Source organism: Gavialis gangeticus, unplaced genomic scaffold (assembly GCF_001723915.1).
Source record: "Gavialis gangeticus isolate Ggan-Ray unplaced genomic scaffold, GavGan_comp1, whole genome shotgun sequence".
NCBI classification, from domain to species: domain Eukaryota; kingdom Metazoa; phylum Chordata; order Crocodylia; family Gavialidae; genus Gavialis; species Gavialis gangeticus.
This window is the reverse complement of record NW_017729024.1, coordinates 108548483-108563504: the sequence shown is the minus strand read 5'-3', so window position 1 is coordinate 108563504 and position 15022 is coordinate 108548483. Positions and strand designations below refer to the sequence as shown.

At 40.9% G+C, this 15022-nt stretch overlaps 1 protein-coding gene across 5 annotated transcripts in view; it reads left to right on the top strand.

Moving 5' to 3' along the window:
* CNTLN (centlein) overlaps positions 1–15022 on the top strand; it is a 474592-nt gene that overhangs the window by 61890 nt on the left and 397680 nt on the right. For all 5 annotated transcript variants that reach the window (XM_019517543.1, XM_019517544.1, XM_019517542.1 and 2 more), the window contains exon 3: positions 7946–8030. In XM_019517543.1, the coding sequence (XP_019373088.1) occupies positions 7946–8030 (85 nt within the window). The remainder of the gene's footprint in view (positions 1–7945; positions 8031–15022) is intronic.

Sequence of the window (15022 nt, the reverse complement as noted above, 5' to 3'; positions counted from 1 at the left end):
CAATCAGGCTGCTTGGCTGTTAGAATTTTCTAGCACGATTACGTCATGCTCTTTTTAACTGAGCATGTGTGAGTTACAGCTCTGTGTTGTAACTAGGCGTGCGCAGGGCTGAAAAGTAGGTCACTGGTGATTGAAAAGTAGGTCACTGGTGATTGACAGAGTTTCAGGTCACCCAGGGGGCACATGCTGGGCATGCTGTGGAAATTTCCATGAGCCAGTGTTATCTGCACATGATCAGACTTAACTCATGTGTTTCCAGCACCTCTCTAGAATTTTGCTTGGACAACCTTTATACACAACAAAAATTGGTGACGGTATGTTTGTGTAAAATAAAGCATTGACTTCCTCATTTGCTTACTTACATCTTCTAAAGGGCTCAAATAGCATGTAGTAGACTTCTTGTGCCAGCTTTCTGCATTGTTGTTATGAAAATTGTATTAACAAGTGAAAACAGGAAATGAATGAGACAAATACTGGGAAGTAAATAAACTAATGAAGCTTTAAAAAAAGGATTAGCAGTCCATCTCCCTTACTTTGAGAGAGTTTTTTAAAAAAAAAATTAACATATGCATATTTTGTTTTAACCAGACTCTATAGTAGTTATCACTCAGCAAAGTGGACAGAATACTAGGGAATAAGGATATAACCTTTGCTTTTAAGGTCAAATAGTTGTGGTTGTCTATAGTTGATGAAAGTTTAATATCCTGTTTCATTAAAAATTCTCAGAACATTGAACATAAGTCAACATTCCATGGAGAAGGAAGTATTATGCAGCCTGCATGTGTGCATATCTGCATATCGGAGCACAAAATATTGACATGATAATTGTAGTCAAGCCTGATTGAACAGTGGCCTCTGGGAATTCAGCTGGTGTTGTACCAACTGGATGGCTGCTCAGGACACAGTTTGAAATGCAAGGTGCAAGTTAGCACTTTATTCAGCACAGGCAGGCATCATTTAAAAATCCTTGGGGGAAACCCTGGTGATGTGCAGATGTTAAAACAGTCTGTTCTGAAGTGCTGATATTTTGAATGCAATAAGAGACTTGTACATTCTAGATCAAAAATGTTTGCAAAATTAAGAGCAAAATATGACTCTTCATTTTTTTCTTATTTGTCACATGCTTGGCATAACAATATTGAAAAGCCTTGTATGTGCATGTACGTACAGTAGTTTAAAATAGGTGATTTATAACATGCTCCTGATGAATGAAGCCATTCTATTTAGATTCCAAAAGAAGAAACAGTGTTCTTTAACTATGTCTTTTTGTTATACATGGTGTGAAATAGTTAACAGAACAAGTAAGAGAAATGCCTTTATTATATCTGTAACTAGATAATTTAAGAATCGGTGAAAAAATGAGAATTTCATGTTTATGTTTTTTCTGTAAGTAGGTTGATTCAGCTTTAAAGATTTACATGCTTAAGTCTACCTTCTGTAACAGCAGAGTTCAAATAGATGCGTGGTTAGGTTACAGAAAATAACTGGCTCTTTGAAGAAATATAGCATGAATGGCATTCATATTGATATTTTTTTCCTCCCAATTCTTACCAGTGTTTTAAGTACATTTTTCTAAGTATTTCAAAACAAGGAAATTAATGATATGTTTCTGAATTAGATGATGCGTGTTCACTGTTAAATGTTGGTTTTGTACTCCTAGGATCTGAATGAAGACGAATTGAGGTATATTAGGAGACCACAATTAATTAGCCCTCTTATCCGCTCCTTTTGACTTAGAGGCAACTTAAAGTTTCGAACTGCAAGATTAGGACTTGGTTGCAGATATAGACTTATCCAGTGGCTGATTTCTTATGGGCACAGGGTTATGCCTGTGCAAAAATAATTGCAGGAGTGGGACCATATTTACACTAGTGTAGGGAGAGTGCAACATCAGTGACTGTATTAGTCAGATTTATTTACCACTGATGTAATAAAACATAGATGTCAGTGAGTATGCTCACTTTAATTCAGTTCATATGTAAAACAGTAAAAAAGATCAGGAGACCATAACTACATTTTAAAAAATTTCTCAAGATATGCACAGCAACTTGAAATATTACTGCCTTTCCAGCTTCTTTTCCCCATCCATTAACGTAACATAATTACAAGCATCGTTTTTAATTTAATAGATAAATAGTGATGAAAATATAATCATGATTTGACCACAGAGCTCAGACTATGCAAGCTTTGTTTGATATTTAGGACTGACTTTGTATAGTGCTGCTTTTTCAATAGCATGATTAAGGTGAGATGATTAATGAAGTTATGAACAGCTTTCCAAATAATATTTCAGCCTATTATTATTTAAACCTATTTTCATTTAAATGTCTAAAAATAGTGCAACGGAGCTAAGTACAAATGTTTATTTATCCACAAGAGTGGTTAAGTATGTGCTATGAATTAAGACCTATGGCAGGACCCAAATATCTTTTTCTCTACTGCTTTTATTGCTGCTTTGCAAATTTATTATACAAAATAAAATATACTACAAACTTCACTGAACTTTTATTTTGCCAATCTTTAGGTTTTTATAAAGCAGTTTCTACTTTCACACCTCATGCATTGTTAAATGTTTTCTTATAGTCTAATATTTCATTTTGACAACTCATTAAAAATGGGCCAAACCCCAGAAAATATGATCTTGTCACGTCAAATAATACATAGTCCAGACCACAACACAACAACAAATGTTAGTTATGCTTTAAAATAATTTACTGATTTTTGGCTTTTGGTAGATGATGAAAACTGAAAGCAGATAATCCAATGTGGTTAAATACAGCTATGTTAAACATTTAAAATAGGTAGTACTCATGGGGAAAAAAGACGGGAGCTTAAAACTTGTACAAATTGACAGCCTCTCTTCACTCCATTTTTCATCCTAAAGAAGTCTGCAAATATTCTTAGCTCACATCATTATTGCTCATCAGTGGTTCTAATTAGCTAAACAGGAGTTTGTCTCAGTCATTGATCATCATCAACTTCTTGACAGTGCATGGATTTTTCCCCCTATTTGGGTGAACCTTTTTAATGTATTGTAAATGTATGAAGCATGTATTAATAGAATGAGACAAAGATTTTTCTCTGTTTTTGTTACCTTTATAAAGAGCAAGACTTTATATTGCCATTTTAATTGAAACTCTTCCTCACAATGCATCAGGAGATCCAAAGAGTCTATAGTGGTTGTATATAGTGGTCTTACTTAGTGTGTCTTTTGGGAGCATCTCTGTAATGAGTATTGGACGAAATCCTATACCACCAGGAGGAGCTGCTCCAAGTTTCTGCTAAAATTTCTTGTATATTTGTTGAATTATGAGAGGTTTTTTTTCCCGCTTTAGTTATTTATGACAACTGAGATGCATTTCTGGTGACAGTGTCCAGGATTGTGTGCCACCTTTGTAGCCTGCATAAAGAATACCTTAACAAGCGTAACATTTTGAATTACTAAATAATATTTTGTCATTTATCAAATTAAGTATGGATTTATATCAAAACTTTATTGTTAAAATTTCACTGTTTTCCATTTTTGGTAAGGGACCCTTTACTTCCCTTTTACTTTGTTGTCATTCAGGAATTAAAGTATTGCATGTATTTAGCTTTAAAGTTGGAACATCTAATAGACATAAATACCCATATATAAGTACCTTTTCTCCTGTTTAGTATAGGACTCCTCTTTCTGGTATCTAATCCCAAATTTTTCATTTTTGAAACTCTGGTACAATGTAGTTCCTAAAATTACAGGGCTTCATAAATATTTGACTACCAATAAAATACCTGAATCAGTTGTGTACACTACTTTATTAGCTATCTGGTAAAGCTTGCCCATTCACTGCCTTCTGGTCTGGTTTGTTCATTTGATTCCAGGTTTTTTTATTTTTATTTTTTATTTTTTTAATTAAAAATTTGTCACATTCTTTTGGGGCTTACCTTGAGAAATCTACAACCAGGTTTTCAGATCAGTTATTTTATTCCAAATGCAATTTTTAATACCTTTTCCAAGTGATGGCTGCAGAACTTTGTCAGAATAAATTAGCTCTGACCCTGGCTCTGAGGCCTGGCTGGAGCTGCCACCACCAGTGCTGTTAAGCTTCTTCTGATCCTCACTTTTAATTGTGAATGGGTTTTTTAAACTGTGAATGGGGTTTTTTGGTTTTTAGGGGCATCATTTTTCGTTCTTGAAGCCAGCTGAGATCTTGAGTTCTACAAGTTAATTGTGCATTATGGGGAAAACTATATTTTTAACTACATTTTTCAGTTTTGCTGACTATCACTGCATTTTTGTGTTACGAGAAGAGTTGTATCTAGGATCTCTGCTCTTCATTGTGTCCTCTGTTATTAGTCTCTTCTCAATGGAGGTGATACATCCCCTAGAATGGCCTAATGCACTTTTCCTCCCCCCCCCATTAAGTACCTACTTATTTTCGGAAGGCTTTGCCCATTATCACTTAACTTTCTGAGGGAAATAAATTTTACTTGGTATTTCACCACCTATAACTTCTGTACAACCTGTAATGCCAGTTGGCATCTAGGGTTGAAGAAAGTAGTAAGAATAACAATAGTAATAGTAGTAGTGGTAGGCCCAGGCTTTTGATGCACCTTTCCTATATTCAGTTTTCTGTGTTTAGTCCAAATGTCAGGTAGCCAGCCCACTGTCAAAAGTCTCAAGAATATTTTCTACATCTTCTGAAATAATTATTTGTTGAATATTCTTTGTCTCATTTGTCCAGGCCCTGTTACCCTGAATTGTCTTCTTTGAAGTGTGTTTTTCTTGTTTTTTCTTAAGTGTTGCAAATATGATTCATCCTTTCCCAGTTCTTTCAGCTGTGAAAGTGTATTAGCATATATTAGTACTTATGTTGCAGCAATGAGTTAGATTTAAAAATACCATCATAAAACTATACACCAACTTCTACAGTCATTGCATAGTCTTTATGCCAGAGGGGGCTGACCAGGGGTTTGCTAGCCATGTGTGGCTCATGTGAGCCCACTGAAGACATAGGGCAAAATGTGCGTCACTTAAACAGCAGCACAGCATGCACCTGTGAAGTGAGTGATTGTTTATGTTCATCTGAGTCTAAAATTTAGGTGGTTTAGACCCAAGATAAGGTTGAATAAATGTAGGTTTGCCTTTTTTGTTTTGTTTTCTTTATGATGGGAACCTTTAGTAAATACCAACTGTAAGATTAGGCATAATGTTAGTGTGCATGTGTTAATACAAATTTGATGAAGAGGATAGAACTATTTGTGTATTTTTTCATGTTTTTATTCAACGCTCTTCATCTTAGTGACTGAGCTAAAATTATGCTATAATTGAGATGACCAGTCTTAATTAAATAAATCTATTAAAATGCTTGTATATATGATTATATCCATACGTTCTGCCACATAATCCATATAGCTTAAATATTACCATATTTATTTGCTCCTGGCTGACAGTGTGCCTTGTTCAAAACCCACTGAGTGGGAATCTTTGGTACTGACTTTGAGTGGGCTATGAATCAGATATAGTATGATCAGCACAATACAGAGTTTACAAGACTAGACAAGGATTCTTCTTAGGTGTTTTATAGTCCTAAATTGATAAACTTTATACAACACTTAAAGCATGTTGAACCTGAATTTCATATGGTCATGCCAATGACTAATAACTGAAATGCATGAATTTTATTGTTTTACATGATGCACATCTTTTTTTAAAGTTCTTTTGCAGTAACAAGACGGTCATTCCGAACCTATTCTGCTTAAGTGTAACTATACTAAACACCCAATAGCTTTATTTGTAATAACACATTTTGTAAAATAGTTGCTTGCAGTTCCTTGTTCTGAGGTAGTAAGACAAGGTTGCTCACAGAGGCAGTGGTTGTTTCAAGTCTTTAAAAATGCTTACTCAGTGTTTTGTGGTCTTCTAAAATCAAAACCCTATATATAGTCAATGCTTTATCCCACTGAGATAAGATTCAAAAGTTTAGCACTCTTGGGACTCTACAGGAAGGACATCATGTCAGAAGGCAATAGGGGCAAAACAATTTGAGCCAAAAACCCACAGCTGTCAACATCATTAGAAAATACTTGCAAGGGCTGAGGGAAACTCACCTTGTGCCACAATGTATCACTTTTTTGGGTTGGATATGAAATATTTTGTTGGTTCTGTAGGCCAAACTCAAAGCCTGTGTTGAGCATCTTTGCATCCCCTGCTCTTAATGTGTGTTGTTCTTCCATCCTCCTACTTCGGGAAGACCTTGTTAAACTTCTGCTCTTACCCTGCAAATATTCCTTTTTCATTGCACCAGTGTTAGAGGTCCTATATGGTCTCCTAATCCCTTCTTTTCATCCAGCCACAGTCTGTGTTTGTATTCCTTCTTTTTCCATTCCAGATATTTTTTTTCCATTCTGAATCATGGGCTACTGTCCTCTTTTTGCCTCCAACTCCCTCAATGTATCTTTCAGCAAGTTAGGAGGAAGGCAGCAGCTGCTCTGTAGTAACTATCTGTGTGTCTGCTTTTACCCCGTGTAAGCTGTGGTAGTTTACATCTTGTTCACTGAGAAGCAAGCTATCTTCTTTTTGCTCCCTGACCTTGCCTACCCTGCAGTAACTTTTTGCATGCCTGTGCCTCAGGGCTCCATTGGCTAGTTATTTGTATTCTACATAGGGGTCTACCAGACTCGAGGAGACAGATGCCTGATTTCTTGGGCGGATCCTGGAGCCATCCACCGTTTTTGCAGACTGAGTGTGGTGCCCCCCTCACCCCCAAACAAGTCTGCCAGAGGGACTCCAGCAGTTCTGCCCCTTCCTGCAGATTTCCAGATGGCTCAAATTCCCTTGATTAAGCCCAGGGAAGCCATCCCACACATTAAGCATGGATTAATGACTTCCCTGGTTTAATCCTGATAATTAAACTACTGTTTCAGGCCATCTCTAAGCAGACATGCTGCATAAATAGCTGCAACGGGGTAATGGGCAACCAGGAGGCTGCACTGGGGTCTGAGGAGCCTGGCTAGTTGCTGGCAGCAGGTGCACAAATGCAATGAGTTAGGCCAGGGCCCTGAAGACCTTGGCATAGCCTCCTGGCTGCCTCCCACAGCTGGCCCAGGACCCTGTCTGCCTCCTGCTGTGAGCAGCCCTGCCATGTCTCCCTTCCGTCCCCACCCTCTACCCACCCTTCTGCCTTTACTTCTCCTTCCCCCCTGTGCTCCAAGGCTGCAGGGCTCCCTGCCCTTTTCTCTGCTTGTCAGTAAGTTGTTTGTTTTTGGGGGGGGTTTTTTGCATTGAGCCTGCCATTTTTTTTCAGTCTTCCATTTTTTGTGGAGCCCACCTGAATTTGTAATTTCTACAAAAATCATGCAATTGTGAATTCACACTAGGTCCCTAATTACCCTTGATGTCGTTGTAGACCAGATGCCAGGAGTTCCATGTGGCCTTCAGTTTCCCTTTTTGATGTTCTGATTTTTTTCCACCAAAATCAAAAGGCCCATCAATGCCTAAATGATACTCTGACATTTTAGAAGTTATTATATATGGCACTCAGAAGGTTGCATTCAAATGGAGGGATGTGTCATAAAGTTGAGTATAAAGCCTCACAAACTCAGCTAAATCTGAATTAGCATTATGCCAACAAGAAAAAGCTGCTTATGCTATTTGAACTGAGTAGACCCCTAATGTCTTTCGGAAGAAACCATGCAGATCAGTTTAGGTTTTCCTTTATGACATTTCAAGTCCTGGTGTTTTTATTTATTTATTTATTTTTGAATAAAGTTGTCTTAGCTATTGCAGATGTAATTTGCTGTCACTTGCCATATGCTGCCTGATTAATTCTGCAAAGGCTGTCAGCCTCAGATAATTTAATTTTTCTGTGCCTTAAAATGACATTCATTATCAGGACATGAAAAATTCAAATGATTAGCTGCAAATTATGACTAATAAAGGGTCTTTTTGTTTTTTTGTTTCTAGAGAAAAACAGAAAGCTGAAGTCAAGGACAGGAAAGTATTAGAAATTTTGCAAGTCAAAGACAACAAAATAGAGATGCTAGAACAGGTTGGTAAAATGTTTTAAAGTATGCCAAGATGCTTTTATAACTGAGTTCTATCCAACATTGCTAGATTTGTGTTTCCTGATGTATTTAAATACCTACTTGACATCATTGTACCTCATTTTTTTTAACTAGGTCTCTCAAAGAAGACAACTAAGTGATAACACAACAGTTGAGCTCATAATTAAATGGGTGCTCATAATTAAATGGGTAGAGAGGGAGTACACTAGGCTTTTTCAGAGAAAGGTATTGTATTCTAGCTTTTGCTTTCTGTGTTGGTCTGCTAAGCAAGTTTTGATTATGTTGACTTCTGGCTGAGTATGAAAAGTTCTCTTTTCTGATAACTTGGGCTTTGCAATGTATGCTCTATTTTTAAAGAAAGTTCTAGTTATGAATAGACTTGGGATTTCCATGGTCTGGTTGGATGGGTTTTATATATTTGTCATGGGGTGGGGTCCCCAGGGATGGCCGTGATACCCCTAGGGCTCCTTGACTGTGCCAGTCCTGTCCAACAGGCACCCTCTTCCTTGCCTGCCATGTCTTGCTTGTAATTATTATAAATCGGGAGGCTGCCTTCAGGTTTTATTCTGGACACAGTCTTGCTGGACCCCACCGAACCCTGTGGGTTCTTAGACCTCTTTGGGGTCCTGCTTCAAAATGGATGCCTCACGAGACACCCTCAGCCTTAGACTAGATATGTGGCTCCAAAACCACCCCTTTACCATGCCCCAAGCCTCACAGATGGCATTTAAAAATTGTCTCTCCTGGGGCCTTGCTACAGCTCAGCCTCTTGTCTTCACTGGGCTCTGCATAGGCCAGTCTCTGTGCCCCACACTGGTGCTGGGCTCTGCATAGGCCAGTCTCTGCGCCCCACACTGGTGCTGGGCTCTCCGCAGGCCAGTCTCTGTACCCCACACTGGTGCTGGGGTCCCTACACCATAGTGGGTCCCCAATGAGGCCTTCTCCTTCCCCAATAGCCTCAGCCCAATCCACTGGTATTTATAAAAAGCAACTTAAACATGAGCCCCTGGGCTATAACATATAAGCAGTTCAGGGTGTGCTCTGTCCCTTTAAAAAGGGAAACTTCCCCCAGCACTAAGCGCTTTGTAGGCGAGGTGATCCCTACATAGCCCTGCTGTACCTGTTGAGCTCCTGGAGCCCTGTTAGTCCAGTCTGCAGCATATCAGGCGGTCCCTGGGCAATTCTTCCCTGGAGGCTCCTTCCCCTTAGCTACTGTTAGAGAACTAAACCTCTAGTACCAGCCCTGGGACCATATATGCGCAGGTCCTTCCCTGCCTCTTCCAGTCAGCTGACCAAGTGCAGGTGCAGGCTAATTTGCTTGTTAGCCTGTTGTGATAGTAACCTGCACGTGTGGGCTTCTGTCTGGCTCTTTAGGCTCTCTCCCTAGGCAGTTTCTGCTCTTAGAGGAGCAGGCACCTTATTGCCCTGCAACAATATTACTTTTTTATATTCCGGAACACCCACATTTTAAATAAAGAGAATAATAAATGTGTTAACCTAGTTGTAGTACTTAATGTATTCAACTGTTAATATATAATAATATTTAGCAACCTAAGTCAAATACCAGTATAAAAAATACTGACAAAACATATAATAAATAGATGCATGAACTGTACTTGTTTTCACTTGAATTCTTTATTTCAGCCCATCACTTAAAAGTGAATGTTTTTAAATTGTTAAGGGGAAAACAGTAAGTGTTGATCGAAGCCATTTTAAAATTAAGAAAACATAAAAACCCCCCTAAAAATATTTTGTTTTGATAATTCTTAAACTTAGAGAAAATGATAAACACTTTTATAAAAAACTTTATGTACGATCCTAATAAAATCCATTTATTATACTAAAAGTGTCCTGGAGTAAATATCCACCAAATGTAAAAAAACCCCAAACAAAACAAAAATCCCATTAATAAAGTAATACCTCAGTTACCGAAGTAGATGCATTCCATGACGTCACTTTGTTATCAGAAATGGTGTTACCAGTGGTAGAAATAACATAGAAGGCATAGGGATGCATTCCAGGACACTTCGGAGCGTTTGGGAGGGGGGTGGCACAGTAGGAAAATATTATGAAATACTCAGTTAAAGGGCATCCACAGCTCCCCTGCCCTGCTCATGTCTCTCACTTCCATCCCCTCACCCACAGCCTTTCTGGTGCCTCTCGCCCTCCACTCACAGCCCTTGCTCCCCCAGCCCTGCCAGAGGGGGCCTCCAGCTGCCAGGGCTATGGACCCGGGTGGCTTCCCACCACCATTTGCACTCCTGGGGCGCAGGGGGGATTTGCATCCCCCAGATCTGTGTGCAGAGCAGGCGCAGGCTGTGGGCTCAAGCTCCCGCCCTGCTTCCTTCTCCTGGAGCCTCCATAGCCCAGTGGGCAGGGAACAGCAGGGCTATGCGGGGATCACCTCGCTGTGGGCATCTCCTTGCTGCTGCGAGCTGCGCCCTGCCCTGGCGAAGCGCCTCCTGTGCATGCCACTGCTTTGGGGGCACAGCCCCATACTGCCGCTCTCACTGCAGTCCTGTGTGCAGGAGGCGCATCATCAGGGTAGTGCAGAGCTTACAGCAGTGAGCAACTTCTCCGCATGGCTCAGCTGCTCCCTGCTGCACTGGGTGGCACCTGCCAGGTTGTGGAGGCCCCTGGGAAGGGAAGCAGGGGAGCAGGGAACAGTGGGTCCTCACAGATAAGCTGCTTACCACTGTGAGCTCCACACTGCTTCCCGCCTCTGGGACCTCCACATCCTGGCGGGCACTACCTGGCATGGCAGGGAGCATCTGAGCTGCAGGAAGAAGCTGCTCACAGCTGTAAGCCCTGTGCTGCCCTGGTGACATGCCCCCTGCATGTAGGGCTGCACAGAGGGGAACAGCATGGGGTTGCGTCCCTCAAAGCAGTGGCATGCCCAGGAGGTGCGTCAACAGGGCAGCAGGAGAGGAGCTTGCAGCAGTAAGGAGATGCCCATACAGCCCTGCTATCCCAGCTGCGCTGGCTTGTGTCTGCAGCGCTGCGGAGGCTCTGGAGGAGGGAAGCGGGGCAGGAGTCCAAGCCTGCTGTAGGCGCTTGCCCCGCATACAGATCTGAGGGGTGCTGGTTCCCCCTGCCCCCTGGATTTGCGTGCAGCAGTGGGGAGCTGGCTCTAGCCTTCCCCCGGATGAGCCACCCTTGGCGCCATCCTGCTCCCTGCTGGGGCCCTGCAGCTGTGCATTGCAGCCTCAGTCCCCAAGACCTGCCCAGCTCCCTCCCTACAGGGGCCTTAATTTTCCTTTCACCCCACGTACCTGCTGGAGCTGCTCTGCAGGCTGCCTGGGGCTATGTGCCTGTACTGTACATGCATGTGGTGCCCCCTGTCTCACTGCCTTCCTCCCACTCCCTCCCAGCTCCCTGCAGGCTGGAACTCTGCCAGCCCGCAGGGAGCTCATTGCAAAAATGTAAAATCCATGGGTTTCTCTGGTAAAATGAGAAAGCTGCAGGTTTTTTTCAATTTTTGTTTTTTTTTGGCAAGAAAGCAGCTGACTTTGTTATAAAGGAGCTTCATTCCCAGAGGATTTGTTAACTGAGGTATTACTGTGAACTCCCTTAACAAGTTTCCCCATAACCTTTCAATTATTACCTTCTCTGAAGTTCAGGGAAGAATGTAAATTAAGAAGTAGTAATGGTCAGATTAAGGGATGATGGGAGAAAAGGGGGAAAAACAGTTGGGCTTCTGCACTGACATGCACCTTCTTGCTTTTAAAGTAAGAGAGCATCACTGTGCACACTCTGGTGTATTGCATCTCTTATAGTATCATAATGGGGAAGTAGGCTTTCTGCTGCATTTCTGTTAGCAAAATACTGACATATAGTTTGCAGCAACATCAGTGGTGCAGTGTCTTTAATGTAGACAGTCTTTAATGCAGACAGTCATCACACAAGCATTGTCTAATTCCTCATCAGTGTCCAGCGGTAAAGGTTGGGTGCTTGGTGGAGCTCATGCTCCCCCACGAGTTCTGGAAGACATTTTCTTCTTGGAACACTCCCATGGCCTGAGGTGACTATTTACCATAGGGTACTTTAAGGCCTTAATGACCCCATCTAACCCTGTTTCTAACATTTACCTTATGTGATGCTTATATGCCTGTTATTTTTATTAAACAGTTGTGTGTTGAGTGGTACTTTTACACTAATTGCTCTGTATTCTTTGTTGTTAGACAATGTAAAAAATATCTGTATGAAGAGTATATAATAACTAGAGCACAAGTAGTGGGTATTATAAGCACATTTAAAATATAACTTACAGCCCACACTGGCCTTACTAGAATTTAATTAATGAATAATTCTGCGCAATTCTTTGTAAATGATTTTGCAGGAGCATATATGTCTTTTTATTCTTCAATGTTTCTCAGGTGTTTAATGGAACAATTGCTGCATATTGGGCACTTCTGATATTTTCCCCAAATAAACTCACTATAAAATCCAAGTAAATAGTGTAAAATGTTATCCTGGCTAGGACCTCTTATTGTAATAGAGGTAAAAGGCCTGCTTGCTGCGTGACATGTTTTTACTAGATTAGTTCTATGGCTAATTTTAAGAGTACAAAAATAATATTTAGGAGAACGTCTTGATTCGCAGTACTGCTACTCTAAAAGTTTGAGGTTTCTAAATAGAAAGAGAAGAACATCTAATGAAAAGGTTAAAGCTGATGTCACCTTGAAATTCAATTTTTTCTTAATCCAAGACAGGGTTGTCCAAATTCCTAGTGGCCAGGGGCTGTGCCAGTGGAGCCTATGGTCCCTCTCACTTTCCCTCCCCCAACCTCCCTGGATGCAAACTCTCTTGACAGTATGGGTTGGTGCCTTCCCTTTCATTGTGGGCATGTGGCCCCATCTCTCACTGCTGTACAATGAGTGGATAGGTGGCCCCCCATTTGTCTTTATAAGCATGTGCTCTTGCTGCACTACTCTGCTGGGTTCCTCAGTTCTGTGCTGTGCTGAGCAGCACCACCTTCATGACCTGTCCTGCTCCCTGGGAAAGGAGCAGGAAGTAAAAGCTGGAGAAGGCTTTCCTTTTCCAGAGAAGGATGGGGAGCCTGGAGACCCTGACTGCAGCAGCAGCTAGACCAAGGAGGGGACCAGAGGCTACCAGGAGCCCCTGGGCTGCAAATTAACCCTTTATGAGCCACATGTGGTCTAGGGCCACCCATTGGACACCCCAGATCTAATGGATTTGTTTTTAAAGTACCCAGTGTGTGTGTGTGTGTGTGTGTGTGTGTGTGTGTGTAGAAGAATCATGCAGCCTTCAAAAAAAATGTAGCAATGATTAAAACTCCTCCCCTTCTCTCCCTAGTTATTGAACTAGTTAGATCATGTACCTTGCTGTGATTTGGACATTACTGGGGGCAGAGGATACAGACAGTGTATCTTGACCTTGTTTCCTAGTCCAGGGTATTGAGTTTGATACTCATCTTGTTCTCCAAACTGTTTTAGGAACTGGGGTATTGATGATTGCAAATCCAGTCTTAGCACAACACAGAATTACATAGTGAGAGGAGCTTTCAAACCCATTTAAATATTTTGGGGGTGTTTTTTGTTTGCCCATCTGAAGAAATGAGACTTTAAATGTAATTAATATGTAAACTTACTGCTCATGAAGGTATCTGTGGGTGCATCTACACGAGATGTTTACTGCAGAGCTGTCTAATTAGTTCTATGGTAGAGTCTCTGCATCTATACATGAGGCTCTATTAGGCCCCCATAAACTAATAAATGTCACTGTATGTTAATATTTGTAAATACAAGTACTATCCTGTGGTGGTGTTATTTACTGTGCAGCAGTGCACGTGTAGATGCTGATGGGGCTGCCTGATGGCTAGCCCCCACACTGAAGCATCCTTGTGTCCTAGCCAGCCCCTCTACAGCACGTTGAGCTGGGTCAGAGCAGCCCTGGGCTGGCAGGCTGACCCCTGGGGCCCCCTACTAGGTGGGGCTGCTCTGACCCAGCTCAACATACTGCATTCCTGGGTGCACATGTAAATGTGGCACCTGGAAGCAATACACTTTGGCATGATACATACTGTAGTTTATTGCTTCAGATTAATTGTCCATGTAGATGCACCTAGTTTGACAGTAATAGGAACTAAATTTGTTTTCTATAAAATGTCTTCTATAACATTTCAAGTTCTACTATTCAGTCTACCAGTCTGTCACCTTTAGGGGTATTTTAATTAACTTTAGATTAGTTTATTTCCTGCTTGTTTGATGGACCTAGAAGTGAAAAGTCCCTTTATTACCAGCCTTTTGAGCAGCTCATTGCTGCAAAATAAGGTTTTAAATACTTATTTTCAGCTGTGTTTGAAGGCTGATACCATAGGAGGAAATTGTTACAAAATTTGAAATGCACAAGTGCAAAAAATTTGATTTGGTAGTGTTCCCTTTTTATATTATGTAAACAAGAGAATGTATTTCCAGCAACTGAGGCTTTTGTTTCGGGCAGTGAATGCTTATAGGAAGATCCTGATCTAATTTTCCATATGTTGAGGATTTGATTTTTATTATTTAGTGAATGATGATACAGTAGTTACGACACAAGGAGAAACACGTTCATAATTTTATGTCCAAATTTTGCAGCCAGCTGCTTGCCTCAGATGTAGTATTGTGTAGATCCAGTAGTGTTCCATTAAATGCATGAAGAGGACATTCAGATGTGATGTGATTCAGAGTTTGAAAAGAGGCACCACAGTCGCAGTTTGGTGAGCTAGTCCAGTCCCTTCCATGTAAAAGAAATCCACATCTGCTCTGTCTTGTCCTAATTTGGTTTAGAGAAAAGATCAAAGATGTCTAGGGAGATCAAAGCCAGCTGGTCTAATGGTGGGATTTGTAATAATCATCTTCTGTACTAGAGGGTGAATTGAGCCACTTTTGCAGGCATCTTGGATGTTAAATGAATCTTGCTCAAGTTGAATTACTGTTCTCCAAGCGAGCTGTCTATATTTTAATTTTGGACATGG